General features: G+C 39.1%; 1 protein-coding gene across 3 annotated transcripts in view; it reads right to left on the bottom strand.

Annotated features, from left to right (window-relative positions):
• Positions 1-2,109: 2,109 nt before the first annotated feature.
• Positions 2,110-16,890, bottom strand: part of LOC134798194 (hepatocyte nuclear factor 4-gamma) — a 62,931-nt gene continuing 48,150 nt past the window's right edge. For 2 of the 3 annotated variants that reach the window (XM_063770556.1, XM_063770555.1), the window contains exons 2-10: positions 12,420-12,603; positions 11,097-11,191; positions 9,368-9,495; positions 8,357-8,503; positions 7,646-7,766; positions 6,883-7,014; positions 6,249-6,485; positions 4,004-4,145; positions 2,110-3,434 (exon numbers count right to left, since the gene is read on the bottom strand). In XM_063770556.1, coding sequence (XP_063626626.1) covers positions 3,380-3,434; positions 4,004-4,145; positions 6,249-6,485; positions 6,883-7,014; positions 7,646-7,766; positions 8,357-8,503; positions 9,368-9,495; positions 11,097-11,191; positions 12,420-12,603 — 1,241 coding nt within the window. In that variant the 3' untranslated portion in view covers positions 2,110-3,379. Of the gene's footprint in view, positions 3,435-4,003; positions 4,146-6,248; positions 6,486-6,882; positions 7,015-7,645; positions 7,767-8,356; positions 8,504-9,367; positions 9,496-11,096; positions 11,192-12,419; positions 12,604-14,396; positions 15,219-16,890 lie in introns of those variants that run through there. The other variant, XM_063770554.1, reaches the window with a different exon arrangement.

The raw sequence follows: 16,890 nt of genomic DNA, 5'->3' as shown, positions 1-16,890 counted from the left end.
TTTTCATTTAAAAGACATGTCAAGATCGCTTACCTTCTTTCAAGTTCTTTCTAATGCTAAAAAAAACGAACTATAGATGTGGCACGCCAAAAAATTATATCTAGATATATATCTAACGCATACGCAGGTATGCGTATGCCTGCCTGCTTATATAAGCTGCAGACCTTATATAAGCTGCAGGTATACGTTAGATATATATCTGCTTATATAAGCTGCAGGTATGCGTTATAGTTCGTTTTTTTACCATTAGAAAGAAGGTAAGCGATCTTGACATGTCTTTTAATTGAAAAACGCCTTTTAAAAATTAGTAACTATTACTTATCAAAGCAGAAGAATATAAATGATCGTAGTAGATTCATAATTGTTACATATTTGCCGTGACTTATTTTTAAAACGTGTTTTTCAATAAAAATACACATCATGATTGTTTACTTCTAATGCTAAAAAAAACGAAGTATAGAAAACTCGCTTAATGTACCAGATGAAATTTGTTATTGTTGTCTTGGTTACAACCACTGTCGAATTCGTTATATTATTTTTGATATCCACTTGGTATTGATTACTTATAATACTAAAATGGTTGCTGTCTTTGGTTCTGATAACACATTGTAACCGTGAAAGTTTTACTATAAAAAGAGTTGTATTTTGGGATCTTTGTATATCGATGAGAAACCCGGTCAACTTTATAATGATATGATACTCAACCTACTTCGATAATAAGAGCCATAAACACCAAATCATTATTTTTCAATTACTGCATTTACATCTATGGACATACCCTATGGTAAACCATAACTATACCTACTATTCACTGTTCTTTGCTTTAGACAGGCGTGGCTCACTCCGCGATTTCGTCGCTTTGCTACAGGTAGCTAAAAGTACATCCGATCGGCCCCAATTTTGGGGTTTGCCATAAGCCGGCCATGTCGCCACCTAGCGGCCATATCTGTGCTGATCGTAACAGACACGTTTTGTTAGAGAGTGAGTCTTCTGTACCTAGTACTATTATTTATTCTGTGCTTTAGATGAGTGTAGCTTATATTTTCGGAAAATGAACGGAATGTTAAAGAGTAAAAAATAAGCATAATGGCAGTTCTTGCATGCGCATTATAGATTAATACTAATATTAGTTTATACAGGTTTTAACTGGTTTTATTGACTGGACAATCAATGTTATTGAAGGATACATTATAACTAGTTCTTATTTTATTATTAAATTACACGTAAAGTACACGTGAATTTTTGTGAATTGTGATACGAAATAAATAATATTTTTTTTATAAATTTTTGTATTATTTTGCCAGTCAAAGCAGTGTTTTTCGATACTAATTTTTTTAGGATTTGTGTTCAAGTTGGAGCCAACTAGACGATTTAACTCAGCACTACATATTGTGCGTACATCATATAATTTATATCATAAACAAGGTGACAATAATCCTACCTCTTTAATGCATTGCAGAACTCATGCAGCAACTCAAGCTGACAACTGTCAGTTGTCAGAATCGTTTTTGTTATCAGTCGTAATTCCAGCTCACACCGAAGAGCATAATTATAATCACTACGTCGTTCACACTGGAATCAATATACAGCACAAAGTAAACATTTACCGCTTCATCAGATGATGTTCTGTTGGATGTATCCCCTGTACGTACCGCTGATGGCCATGGCCGCGGTGTCGGGGCTTTCCGTGGTGTACTTATATTGCAAGAATCGCACCGACAGGAGGAAAGGGTACATGGACGTCAACGAAAAACCGGCCACTTAGTACTCAAATTGTCCAACTTAGTATGGCGGGGCAATTCTACATCCATACAATACCTTTCAAGAGCAAAATTGGGCTACATAAGGAATGTAAACGAGGAAATATAATATTGTAAAACTTTTTTTATGTCACCCTTAAACCTCATAAAGAATAATGGGTAGGGTAGTGCCCTGTGGTCACTAAATGTATCAGTGCGAACGACGTATACTCTAAAATTTCAGATGTTTTTTTAGCACTGTTTTGTATAGATATGTTTAGTTGGCAATTGTCCACTATTTTTATAGTAAATTTACTTTATACGACGGTTTAATGTTTTATATCCAGTGTTATAAAATAAAACAACTTCGTTATTGTAACAGATTATTATGTATTAAAATATATTCTACTAAAAATTCATAACATAGTATGTACATTTTCAACAATACACCTCAATAGGATAATAAGGCACCTATTTAATATAACAACTACGACTCAAACCCAACATTTCGTACTAAATCTCTAATACGTACATAACTTTCACCGCATATGGCAAAACTTCTCCAACCACTTAAAGGAAACTATTATTGAGCACTTCATAGCAATGGTATAAATCGACTACAAAATTATAATAAAGGAAGCGCATTAAAATGCTAAAACTTATTGTGTAGATACAGTCTACATTAAATCACACGTTTCACATTTAATATTTTATAAAAAATGCCTACAAAACAACTCGTTTGACTCAAAATGAATTGAAACGTACATAGTTTTCTTCTGCCCGTATATAACGAATAATCAATGGAACCATCACCTAAGCTTACTAATGGTAACTAACATTCAAGAAATCAGCAGATAGTGAAAAATAAAGAAACACAATCTATATTAACATAATTATTTTCCTTGAACGTTCATAATTGTAATACCTCAGTCGCTTTCGTTCGATTGATCGATATGTTTGTTCTTTTCACGACACTGTCTTCTCCGAGTCACACAGCCGAGTTATAGAAGATAATTGCACTTTTGGAGTATCCGTACTTACGACTAAACTATGTATAAATAAAAACTCTTATATTGGGCGAAATGGTCATATTATATACCTACACCTAAGTGTATAAATCTATAAAATACAGGCACCACATAATTAAAAACTAACAGACTAACGGGTTTGGATCACCCCAACAAACGTTCATTATAACATTTAAAACAGTCGAAAATATCTTTGCGATATACATCGCAATTAAAATACGATAATAATATACATACATATTAAATCACATTTACAACCGTATCTATCGTGAATATATTTTGTTACCTTTTTTGACTGACGTTTCGATACAGGTATCACTGGTCGTGGTCGTGGCTAACTGATGTCCCAGCAAAATGTCAAAAGTGTCGATTGTGTAACTACCCGACCCGACGAAAAGTGTATGAAAAAGTTTGGGGTAGACATCACATTTTCAAACCATCCACTACACATATGTTCGCGATAGACCCGGTTGTAAGTGTGATTTAATACATAAATAGTTCATAAATCTTTCATCTCAGACACATACAAGTCTGACTACCAGAAACAGGAGTCCTAACTATAGTTAGCTGCTTACACCGGAAGGCACATATTGTTTTCGCGAGGGTGTTGTCTTATAACATGATTATGTCGCCATTCTTCATGATGCGGGACGAGTGCTCAGGGCTCCTGGTTCAAACAATAAACAATATATTATAGATACCGAAATAATAACATTCCTAAAGTAATTCAAGCGTCCATTGAGATGAAAAACAGACATACATTGTGAGATCTTTGACAGGTCTACTAAAAAGTAGTTCTCAGGCAAAAGGCACTGAGTCTTAGATGTTAGACAGTACCCGCCACTGGTATAAAAATGCAATTACGAGTAGGAATAGTTTTATTGACAAAAAGTCGCACCTTTTGCCTGAAAACGCTACAGATGGCAGTCGTTTTCGTAAAAACTAGTGCTTATGTCAATTCGCGGGATTAGTTGTCAAGCCGACCCTAGGTTCCTATGAGCCGTGGCAAAAAAAAAATGTGTTAAGGATCGACCACACTGGCGCAGACGCATAGGGCCGTGCATTATTGCGTTGCGTTACGTTTTTGTTAGAAATTTTGCCGGGTACTCGGTGCGGCAACGTCTCGTAAGTAGCGGCGCGGCGTATCCTCCGGCGACAATTTGAAACATGTTACGATGGCGTGGAATCGTATATGGATGATGATGGACGGGCGGGTAGGTAGTGGTTGTTGCTCACATGTTGGGCTCCTGCTTGAAGGGCGGCGGGAACATGGCGGCGTCGGGCAGCTGCGGCACCAGCGGCGGCGAGCCCGCCTGCGCCTGCGCCGGGGGCGGGGACGCGCCCGGCGCCGCCTCCGCGGCCGGCTCGGCGCATGCGCCTGCAAACGAACGGACTTTATTAGCCGACCGAACATACAAGACAGAAAAGAACATATTTAAGTTCTTTGAGGACTCCTGTTAGGACTGTCGGAACACAGTAAGTGAACCGAAAACTTTACTAGAGATCTTCCTTCAAATATCGTTGACTCTCCCGCTTTCTCGACTCGAAATAACGAGAGATTCGTGCTCAAACTGTACATGTAAATTTTAGTTTTAAATTTCAGCAAACTAAGTGTAGAATAAGTTCAACCTGTATTTTTTTTCTTTAATGCATTCGGTGGTCTTCTATAAGTGATAAGGCGCATAGATTTTTATAGTGCATGTTAGTTAGCGCATTAGAAACAGTGTACTTATTGTTGAAGATCCAAATAAATAATGTACCGACCTCCGAGCAGCATCTCCTGCAGCAAACTCGATGTGTGCGACTCCGAACAACTTGGCGAACTGTATCTGCTCGATCATCTGCCACGTGATGCTCTGCAGCGGCGGCAGGCTCAGCAGTAACTCTCCAAAATACCGATAAGCGTCGAACTGTCCTAATTCATACTAGAATTATAAATTATCCCACCTCCGAGCAACATCTCCTGCAGCAAACTGTCGATGTGTGCGACTCCCAACAACTTGGCGAACTGTATCTGCCACGTGATGCTCTGCAGCGGCGGCAGGCTCAGCAGTAACTCTCCAAAATACCGGCAAGCGTCGAACTGTTCTAATTCATACTAGAATTATAAATTATCTCACCTCCGAGCAACATCTCCTGCAGCAAACTGTCGATGTGTGCGACTCCGAACAACTTGGCGAACTGTATCTGCTCGATCATCTGCCACATGATGCTCTGCAGCGGCGGTAGGCTCAGCAGTAACTCTCCAAAATACCGGCAAGCGTCGAACTGTTCTAATACATACTAGAATTATAAATTATCTCACCTCCGAGCAACATCTCCTGCAGCAAACTGTCGATGTGTGCGACTCCGAACAACTTGGCGAACTGTATCTGCTCGATCATCTGCCACATGATGCTCTGCAGCGGCGGTAGGCTCAGCAGTAACTCTCCAAAATACCGGCAAGCGTCGAACTGTTCTAATTCATACTAGAATTATAAATTATCTCACCTCCGAGCAACATCTCCTGCAGCAAACTCGATGTGTGCGACTCCGAACAACTTGGCGAACTGTATCTGCTCGATTATCTGCCACGTGATGCTCTGCAGCGGCGGAAAGCTCAGCAGTACCTCTCCAAAATATCGACAAGCGTCTAACTGTTCTAATTCATACAAAAATTATAAATTATCTCACCTCCAAGAACCATCTCCTGCAGCAAACTGTCGATGTGTGCGACTCCGAACAGCTTCGCGAACTGTATCTAGATACAGTCGGTTACCAGATGACAGGAATTTTCCTGACATGTCAGGAATTTTGGACTTTTGTCAGGAATGGGGACGGAACACGAATATGTCAGGATTTTCTTGAATTGATAGACTTTTTTTATAAAGTACCTTTTTATTTACTTAAATTGATCCAAAAACATTGTAAAAAAATAATAAATGAGATCCACTCAACTTATATATCAATAACTTCGTAATTATTAATTAACAAATCTTTACTGAAGCATACATACATAGATGTTTTAGAAATCGATATCATGTCTAATATTCGCAATTGCAAAGAGAACAATATAATAAGAAGTATCGGTGGCCACCCCCCTCGTCGTCGTCAAAAATATGAATGTCAGGAAAAATATTCGGAAATCAGGAATTTTGTCAGGAAATTCTAAATTTGTATCTGGTAACCCTAACTGCATCTGCTCGATCATCTGCCACGTGATGCTCTGCAGCGGCGGCAGGCTCAGCAGTAACTCTCCAAAATACCGACAAGAGTCGAACTGTTCTAATTCATGCTAGAATTATAAATGATCTCACCTCCAAGAAGCATCTCCTGCAGCAAACTATCGATGTGTGCGACTCCAAACAGCTTCGCGAACTGTATCTGCTCGTTCATCTGCCACGTGATGCTCTGCAGCGGCGGCAGGCTCACAAGTAACTTTCCAAAATACCGGCAATCATCGAACTGTCCTAATTCATGCTAGAATTATAAATCATCTCACCTCCGAGCAACATCTCCTGCAGCAAGCTGTCGATGTGTGCGACTCCAAACAGCTTCGCGAACTGTATCTGCTCGATCATCTGCCACGTGATGCTCTGCAGCGGCGGCAGGCTCAGCAGCAGCTCGCCGAAGCGGCCGCGGCCGTCGTACTGCCGGTCGCTGATGTAGTCCTCCAGGTTTATCTGCACTTGGTAACGGAGCTGCTTGATCTTCTGCGGTTGTGATAGGCCTTTAGCGTCTGTGGAGTATACATGGATATATTATTACAATCTGTACCTTGATAATGCATTGACACAAAAAAAAAAACCAGTGCGACTTGAGTCAATAACAGAGGGTTTTGACCCCTATTACTTCGTTGCACATATTTCTAAAAAAGTGTTTCCTTTTGATGGTATTTTGTTGGTCGTCTGTTAAAGGTCCCTAACTATATACTAGCAAACCACCAGAAACATCATTCAAATTACAGACACTTCGGCAAAAATGTGTCAACATAAATTAGGCGTTAAATGAGCTGTGATATTCTATTCGTTACCCATCTATCTGATCCCTAACTGGTGCCAATTCCGATCTTATAATGTTACTACGGGTGTGTGACACGCTTGCGCCTATTAGGGAACATAATGTGGGGTACTCACTAGGGTCGAAGAAGACGATGGCCTTGAGGCAGGCGAACTCTGTGTCGTCGATGTCGATCTCCCGCAGCGGTTTTACGATCTCATCCATCACTCGCATCCCGATCATGCTGATGTCTATGTCCATACGCCCGTCTGAAATCATACATTTTATGAGTACAATTAACCATTTTCCCGGCCGCACGAATGTACAAGGTTTTCCCAAAAAATACAAATATATTCCAATTAATCCAGCTTTGATGATTCATTTTAAGGCAATCAATTTGAACCTTAAATCGGAATGCTAAAGATGAAATTCTATCGGCGCGTATGTTGTCGATAAATCGTACAATGCCTGGAAAAGCGTTAAAGAGCATTTTCAGGCAGATGTCAGCAGAAACCGCTCATTGATTAATTAAGAGAATGAATCTATATTGGTCTAGCAAGCAGAGCGAGTGAGTAAAAAAAACGGAAATTTTGAAAAATGTAGACGCGAAGGATAAAAAACCTATAAATGTTGAATTTTAAGATTTATTACTGACAAATTAGGGTAATTGCGTCAGTTTACCGTCCGGAGTCAGTTTCCGTCCACTTGACAGATTAGCAAATAATACATTTCATTTATAATTTTCTTCTATAAATTGTTTAGATATTAAGGATTGCAATAATTCCAAATTTGTGCAGCAATGAAGGTTTATATTCAAATTTCGTCAAGTGGACGGAAACTGACACTGGACGAAAACTAGCGCAATGACCCTATATGTGTGATGCAGGATGTGCGACTGACCGATGTTGTGTTTGGCGATGATGCAGTTGTTGCCGAGCAGCAGCACGTCCTTGAGGTGCAGCGAGCGGCGCGCGCAGCCCAGCAGCAGGTGCTCGCCCGCGTGCGCGCGCAGCAGCGCCACCTGACAACACATCACATTTATTTCATTGGAAATGCTTTATCCAGTGTAGGTACATAGCTTAAGGGTAGAATCCATAGCACATATTACAGATTCCTTGGATTAGATTCCAAAAACATTTTATAAATCAACACCCCTGGAAACCTCGAAATCGACTACCATGTCGTCTTCACAGAAGTATAAATTAGGCATCATCCTTGGCTGCGTGACATAAGTACATAATGGCATGGCATCTGTCATTGATTACGATTGACGATTGGTTTAAACTCTATTGGCGATAGTAATCAACCTCATTAGCCACAAGCGATAGTCAAACGCGATTTAATCAATCGATTAAATAAGAAATTGATTGATTCAAGCCAAACATTATTTCAAGCCCCTACAATAATTATGACGCTTAAGCGTTTTAGTTCAGACTGATAGCCAAACAAAAAGGCCAGTGTAGACGTGCCTCGGCCGAGGCAGCGCGCGCGAGGCACGTCTACACTGGCCGTTTTGTGCGCGAGGAAATTGACTCGCGCGTATGCTCTCTCTGTGCGGACCCGGCTGATTATAAATTGAATGCGACGTAATAAGGGCGCCCCGATTCGTACCTGATCGTCGAGGTGGAGCTCAGTGAAGGCAGGGATGTACTTGGCCCACTCCACGAGGATCAGCAGCTGCTGTTTGATGGAGTCGCACACGTCGTTGATCTTCGCTAGCTTGCGGTTGTTGATCTCCGCGTCCGACACGTTGATGGTCTGAAAAATAACAAAATAAATGTCAGATAGTAATAAAAAATCCCTAATGTAGGTTTTAAATATTGATGAAAACTTTAACTCTAAGAAATAGAGTTCACGTTAGTTCTATCAAACTAAAAGAGGGAAATACCCTAATTCCAGACAGAAAGCCAGAATTGATTATATTGTTTACCAAATGGCCAGCACTTTATCTTTATAGCTTATATATATATAATTATTTGCAGACATATTCCATCTATTTGTACACAAATCGTAGTATCGTCTTAAGTGCCTATTGTAATTTCGACTAAAGTATTATTTTAAACTTATTAAGACCTAATACTGCAACAAGGACCGAACAACTGACAACGAGATATAAATATAAGGACATAAGAAATGATAGCCTCTTTTTACAATGTAAATCAATGATTCCGTGCGTGCAAACCACTTTGAACACTATTGCCACGCTGTAAAAGAACTATTTTATGGCTGAAGAAGAGACGAGAAGAAGAATTGGTGATCCAAAGGACTCGAGCCTTTTAGATCTTTTTTTAGGGCTCGCCTCATTTCTTGACGCCTAAAAGGCTGAAAGCCTATTTAGCTGTTTAGCTTCCGAACCTAGTTCTATTTAAGATCCTAGAATCTTAGGGCTAATAACCTTATTAAGGCTTGGGGCTAAAGAGCTAAATAGGCTTTTTTTAGGGGCTTAATAAGGTTATTAGGCCCAAGAGTCTAGGCTCTTAAATAGAACTAGGCTCGGGGGCTAAAGAGCTAAATAGGCTTATAGCCTTTTAGGCGTCAAGAGATGAGGCGAGCCCTAAAGAATAGAGCTCCAAAGGATCGAGTCTTTTGGATCACTAAGAAGAATACTGTGCCTGGTCTCACCTCGTCTATGACCTTCCTACTGAGCAGCTCGGCGTTGAGCAGGGATACGACGGAGAGCCCGTTGGCTTGCGTGGGCTCCTCGTACGACGGCCGCCGGCAGTTGATCCGGTCTCGCTCGTTTTGGACAGCTGCAAAAATAAAGTATTTACTTTGCATACTTATTGCAAAAAAATTAGGAAAGTAAAGGCTAATTTAAACAGTGTGAGAACTCGCGAATAGCATTATATTGTGGTATTTGATCGATCGATTGGATTGGTTGTACCTATTTCATTGCAACTGAGCTCGTATACTAGTTCTCGCACTTTCTAATCTGAGCTTATATGTCCGGTGCCTAGGAGCCTTTTTTTTTAGAAGAATAAATGATGCAATTTTAATGCAGTCTTCATGAATATGCGGCAAGCCTCTAGGCTAGGTTTAATAAGGAATGCAATTTGTATATTGGCATCTATGCCAATATACAAATTGCATTCCTAAACCTATTACACCTAGCCAATAATTTATCGATCTGGTTTAATTAAGTGACAGATCAATTTTAAGACATTCCACTTTACAGATAATAGCAATTATAGGTGCACACCGTAGCAAGAAAGACTCAATGTCAGTTGCACCAAACCGTCGGTCAGCGTTAAAAAGTCCGCATAATTTTACTGTATGGGAATTTTCATAGTTCACTACTGTTGATCAGTCCGTCAATTGTGGTTGATGCAACCGGCCCCACACATACACAAACATCCCATAAAAACATTAGATTAGGTATAATGTAAATACATAGAACATATGATTCATTGTGCTCTACCATGAATGGTAACGAATGACTGTACACAACAGTAAGGAAGATTGCGCTGTTTTCCCACCCCTTGCGTCAAAACGCGCGCATTTAGCTATTCGAAATATTTCAATAATTAAACATAAGTATACTTAATGATTTCATTATAAATGAGTTTACAAATAACCTCGGTTCCTATTCATAAGCGTGTTTACCGTGTAATTACATCTCGAGCTAATTGCGACGAAATGTTGTTTGCGATATAGTTGATGACAGCTAATGAAAGCTACAGCTACATTAAATTAATATTGTAATCTAGTTTCCTTGAGACGGGCAATAAAGCCAATAAGAGCATATCGGATGACGACCTTAGCCCTCCATATGTCTACTTTCCACTTAGCGCCACTTGCACCATCCCACTAACCCGGGGTTAAATCGTTAACCCAGTGACTTGTACTGGTAACCATGGCAACTACAAGTTTAACCGATTAACCCCGGGTTATTAAATGGTGCAAGTGGCCCTTAATTAGGTAAAGGTACGTTGTACACTGCGGATATACTTAGTAAAATCCTTACTTAAAAATATAACATTTTTTTACATGACTAGGTACTTTAAAAAAATCTCGTATCTCGCACTGCTACTCAAAGTTAAAACGCAGTAACTCATACATACAGAGTTACTATATTACTATCTCAAAAATAAACCTCGTAGTTCCTAGGGTCAAAATAAGATAACTTTTAAGCTTATTTCTTAGTAATAGCAAATATTCCTAGGATAACAGGAAAATTATTTATCATTTAATTTTCATTTCCCTCCCCAATTAATTACTTGTCAGTCTCATTATAGTATTTTAAATGGCGCGTAATTTTTTCTAGAAGGACAATACATGTCACATGTTATGACATGTTGGAAAAATAAACAATTATATTGATTTCATTATAACTTAAACCACATGCACTCACCTTCTTTCTTCATGCCGGCTTTAAAGCATTTTCTTAACCTACAATATCTGCATTGATTTCTTTTGTCCTTATCCACTACGCAATTTCTGCTGAACCTGAAACATAAAACAGTGTACGATTACAATCACAGTTTCGTTTCAAACTGATTAATAAGGCAAATAAACATCGATGAAGTTGGCGATTCCGTGTACTGTGTCAATATTAATACCATACGTAAGTTTTAGCTTCTCCTTGATAATGCCATGGCGTACGTGTTTGTCTGGGTTTCCTCAGTACGAACAAATTTCTATCAAAACCTTAGATTTTGAACCAGATTCTTCTTAGATTAAGTTAACATAATATTCGGGTGAAATATTCTATTTCTTGTCCAGCGGGCTCAGCACGGTTCCATTTTTATCGACTATCACTATGCGCGTCCGTTTCGCACTTACATACTTGTTAGAACGTGACAGGCATGGTGACAAGGGATAAAAACGCGACCGTGCTAAACCGCCAGGAAAAAATATTGAATATATAACAGTGTTTGTAAATACATTCGGCTAAGTTTATGAAGCTCGTAAACACTTTCTTAGTAGGCATTATTCAACGTTACGACAAGATATACCAACTTAGCAAGTGTGTATTACATGTGTCATGAGTTCATTACGCACGTGTGCGTACAAGTGTCTAAGTGGTTGCTATGTCGAGTGCTCTCAGTTTAAGCAACAGCAACATAATCATCAATATACCTATGTAGTTCTGACTATAGATAGTGTAGTTTTTGATTTAAGCGCTGCTTAACAATATATATTTCTAGGAAAGAACAGATATAAAGTCTTAAGGTGAATACTTATAGTTCAGTAAGTAGATAACACGAGACACGGATGTAAGTATGTATTGGCTTTAGTTGCATGTGGAACATATTGGAATCTGTTGGAGGTTATCGCTGGCCATCTTTAAAAGACAATTTGAATTTGTCAAGGCAAACGTGTGAGGTCACACGCCAATTTTCTTATAATACTGCGCATTCACGTAACTCCGCATAAATATTATAAAATCCACTGTCTGGCTGTGATTATACCACTGCGCATTCACTTAACTCCATATAAATATTATAAAATCCACTGTCTGGCTGTGATTTGACAATCTTAGCGGAAGGCCAAGCTCTCTTGTTTAATTAAAAGTTCGCTTGAGGTTAAAACACCGAATGAGCTTTCCTAAGAGGCACACGTTATGGAGGCTTCATGTGTAATGTGCGCAACTGTTTTTCTGCCTTTTAAAAGTGTACCTATGTTTAAGTGCAGGTCAGTTCCAGGTGGAAAAATTACTATAATAGTGCAGTACCTGCAGGTGTAGAGGTGGTTCTTGCGCACGCTGCGCCGGAAGAAGCCCTTGCAGCCGTCGCAGGAGCTGGCGCCGTAGTGCTTGCCGGTGGCGCGGTCGCCGCAGATGGCGCAGTGCTGCGACACGGCCGCCGAGCTGCCGGCGCTCGCCTCGCTGCTGCTCGTCTCTAGCTGCATCTCGCTGTCTGTCGACAATTCAGAATAAACATATTACATATTGTTGTGGTATAAAAAGTGGTGGTGGCCGAGTGGATCTGACGTCCGACTTTCAATCCGGAGGTCGCGGGTTCAAATCCTGGCTCGCACCAATGAGTTTTCCGGAGTGTATGTACGGAATATCATTTAATATTTACCACTATCTTTTCGGTGAAGGAAAAACATCGCGAGGAAACCTGCATAGAAATTCAAAGGGTGGAGAAGTTCATAGAACTCTACCCTTGAAATATAGGTATGTTACCAATTGTTATTATGCCTTTTAGTAAATATATTTTATATACCTATATTACTATCCGGATATAGGTAAACAAAACTCCAACTTATTCAAAACAAAAAATGCCGAGAAATAAGCAACTTATAACTCGTATAATTCGGAAACACAATCTGCGAATAAGGAAAATACAAACAGTAATAATTCGAAGATCAAACTTTTTTATGCCACCACTTATAATTTTATAGCATTTATGTCTACTGGCTAATAGCAACGTATCATTCGTAGGTAGTATGGTAACAAATAATTAAACCACTGAGCGTAACCTATATGTTTGACATACAATTAAGCGTGATCGTTACGAATCTCAAGGTCCACTGATACTGGAGACGAGCTAACAGGTGAGACAAAATGTTTAGTGAATTAGGTAGGTGTTTGAAAGTATTTAATGTATTCACAATCGTCATGCCGTCGACTCTGGCGTCAGCAGGCAGGTTTGGGAGCCTTGGCGCGGGTTTTGACGACCACTTTTTGATAATTACTTATACATAGTATACTATATCTATGTAAATTTATATAGTATGGATAGCGATGAGCAGAGTCCCATGGCATAAAAAAGTAATCTTCATTCGATTTGTGTTCCTATGTAGGTAAGTACAGATATAAGTAATTAAGATAATAAATAAACATAGCTTACGTCGCCGAAGCTGAAATAATGGCAGCCATTTTCAAGATATTTAGAATTGTATCTATGCTTGTTTCAGAGGGTTTTCAGTTGACGACTGAACCCTAAAAACTATATTTTACTAAATATATTAAACTAAAAAATTACAATACCTATGGACAAACTGTGTTTCTTTCATAATATAAGTAGTTTAGTGATGCGTTAGTGATTAAGAAAAGTACTTATTCGATAATCTTTGAAATATAGTGTAGGTAAGTATACGTTTATCGAATAGAATATAAGTAGGTATGTGTAGTTAATGTAGGTGGTGTATTTTTTTATAATTCAGCCTGGTTCATAAAATCGCTAGAAAACCATGTCTCAATTTTCGCAAAATCAAGTGTTAAATTACTCAATAAGTAATTACGCATCGAAAGCGCCGGAGTCAGTTTTTATCGCCTCAGCGATAACAGTTTATTAAATAATTAAGATACGATATTGTATCCAAGAAATTTTTAACGAAAAACAACCCATAATCGCAACGACGTGTTACTATATGATAAAAAAAAATTAGGTAGTTAAGTCGTTGGAAATATTCAGATATAATGTAATAAATAACAATGATAATAGGTACCTATTAGTTATCGAAATCGTATTCATTGATTTAAAATTTTCACCCTTCATCTGCCTTTTTAGAATATAAAGGTATAACGACATTGACGTTGCTTATGTGTAGGTACTAAGTAACACAATACAATAACGACGCCTGGTTAATTTAAATATTTTTCAAAGGGTCCCGATCTACGAACTCTTTGACTTCTATAAATCAATTTACTTCACTATGCGATCAATAGACATAAACGTCACGTGAAATTTATGAAACCCACCTCCGCAATTATTATTGTACACCGTGGTTGCCAATGGCGGGCGAGTCAGCTCTTCCGAGAGACTCCTATGCGTAAAACTGAAGTTCTGCCTCTCCTGAGGCTTGTCCCAGGTGATGGCGGGCCCCGGCAGCATGTACTCGGGCGCCGTACCGTACCCCATGGGGCAGAGCTCGGACGATGTCAACATCTCGCAACCGAACACTGGCATTTTCCTAGCACCTCCGACAAAGAAGTGCTGCCACTTCCACCTTTTAGGCGCTACTGACTCGACTACCCTCGATCCCTGATTGATAGCTACAATAATGATAGCTTCGACCAATTAACAGGTGATGTAATGCGCCGAAATAACTGTCACCGCCACTGTTATCACTGTTGATACACAAGTCTCCAAATGATAAGCCATATGCGTTATTTAAATCACTGTAATAACACTTCGAGGGTACCGAGCACTAAGCGGATCCGTCGGGGTATTGTTTTCATTTTTATCACACTATTGGTGTCCGTAGCCGGGCGATAATCGTGTTTACTGTCGCGGCGTCGGGTGGCCGGACGCGACCTGTCTCACACGCGGCGCTAGTTCGACTGACAGGGGACTGTGACCACGACACCTATAGGTACATTGCGAAGTGCGAAAACCGCTGACAGGGTGATGAGACAGTACCTATGAATGACCCGAGCCCGAGATCAACCCGCGCTGCGCGCGCGGTTGACTCACGCGTTATCGGAAGTGCAGCGGATGCGCCGCACGCATCGACGAATCATTCGCTCGCAGCTGACCAACTTTTACCATAACAGCATATTACTTAGCAAAGCAGTTGTGACTAATTAGATCACACGCACTCGCTTTGTTCCTTTGTTGTCAGCTGTTTTTCTTTATTAATGCGCCTTTACAGGATATAGATAACCGAGTTGGTCATATAAGTCGCGAGAGATTAAGTATTTATAAGTAGGTACGATTAAAATAATAAAACGTAAACGGTACCTACGTGCATTCTGCAAAATGTGAAGTATTGTTATAGGTATATATTGTTATAGATCTGTTGCTCTGTGCGAAAAATTCTGATTTGATTGCATTTTTATAATAAATTACCTACCAAATATTTTAATTCGAAGATCAAGACTGTTTATAGTAGTGATTTTACTAGTAATTTTCAGAAATTCCCATGTTACCAGCACATATTGTACCACGAGTATACATAAAGGTTTTTGTTATACAAGGCATATTTAACAAATACTAGATTTTACTGTAGGTAATAATGAACATTAAAAATCTCGGTGTCACACACACCTATATCACTTCACCAGAGTTTAATTTTGGTCACCGATTCCATCGATTCGGCTGCTCCATTTCAGAGTAAAAACTCATAATAAAATTTTTGGCCCAAATATCAATGAAGATAGAGTCGGATGGAGGGGATCTGAAGTCTCGAGCGAGACGTGTTTATCTCAGGTCGGGTCGCCGGCTATCGCGGGTGACTGATGCCGAGGTTGTTGTTTAAAACTTACCTACACAACACTTCACTCGCCCAATACACGTCTGACCTCGAACTCACATAGCTATTACGAGTCTCCGGGTCTAGCAAAAGTAGAAAGGAGCGAGCAGTCGACACATAAATAAATGTTTTGTGAACATATAGGCGCGTCTCCGCTCTACTCTCCTTTTCGATACTTTTGCCATAAATAACAGGTTTCGTAATAGTACATTAAAAGTTCACTAATGAGGAATCTTAATTATACTTCGTTTGTTTATTGTTTGCAAAAACGATGCCACTAACCTCAATGATTTTTGCAAACATCTGATATTTATGGTGAATAACAATAGGTAGGTATATGTAGGTGATTACAGTAATGATGTTTTCGTCTCATCTCATCTCAATAACTAAGTATTAAAATATCGTTCAATTTCATCGTTCCTTTATAAAAGTAATATCGTTAGGTACGTTTATTTGTAAACAATTGTAAATAATCTTCTCAGGATTCTCAAGTGTAAGCAAAACTAGGTATATGCAATTTAGAACTAGTAAGCGTCAAAGTTTGAAGCTAAATATAACTTGTTTAGGTGATTCTGTCAGCGAAAATAAAAGCTTCAAATTTCTTGGTATAGATTTGGATGAACATTTAACCTTTAATGAGCATGTTATGTGTGGTGTTTGTAGTAAAATAAATAAATTTATATTCCCTTTGAGGAAAGCCAGACAAACAGTATCTCGAGAATCAGCATTACTGGCATATCACAGCTACATTATGTCTACACTCAGATATGGTATAATAGTATGGGGTAACTCATTTGATGTGCAAAGGGCGTTCATAATGCAAAAAAGATGTATAAGAGCCATCTTCACAATTAAACAAATGGAATCCTGTAAGCCAGTAATGCAAAAGAATAAATTGTTATCACTACCATCCTTGTACATATATGAAATGGCTCTTTTTGTTCGCCTCAATGAAACTCATTTAAAAAAAAACTGCGATATAATAAGTTACAATGACCGTA

Source organism: Cydia splendana, chromosome 16 (assembly GCF_910591565.1).
Source record: "Cydia splendana chromosome 16, ilCydSple1.2, whole genome shotgun sequence".
Lineage (NCBI taxonomy): Eukaryota > Metazoa > Arthropoda > Insecta > Lepidoptera > Tortricidae > Cydia > Cydia splendana.
The sequence above is the reverse complement of the archived record's forward strand: the minus strand, read 5'-3'. Positions and strand labels throughout refer to the sequence as shown.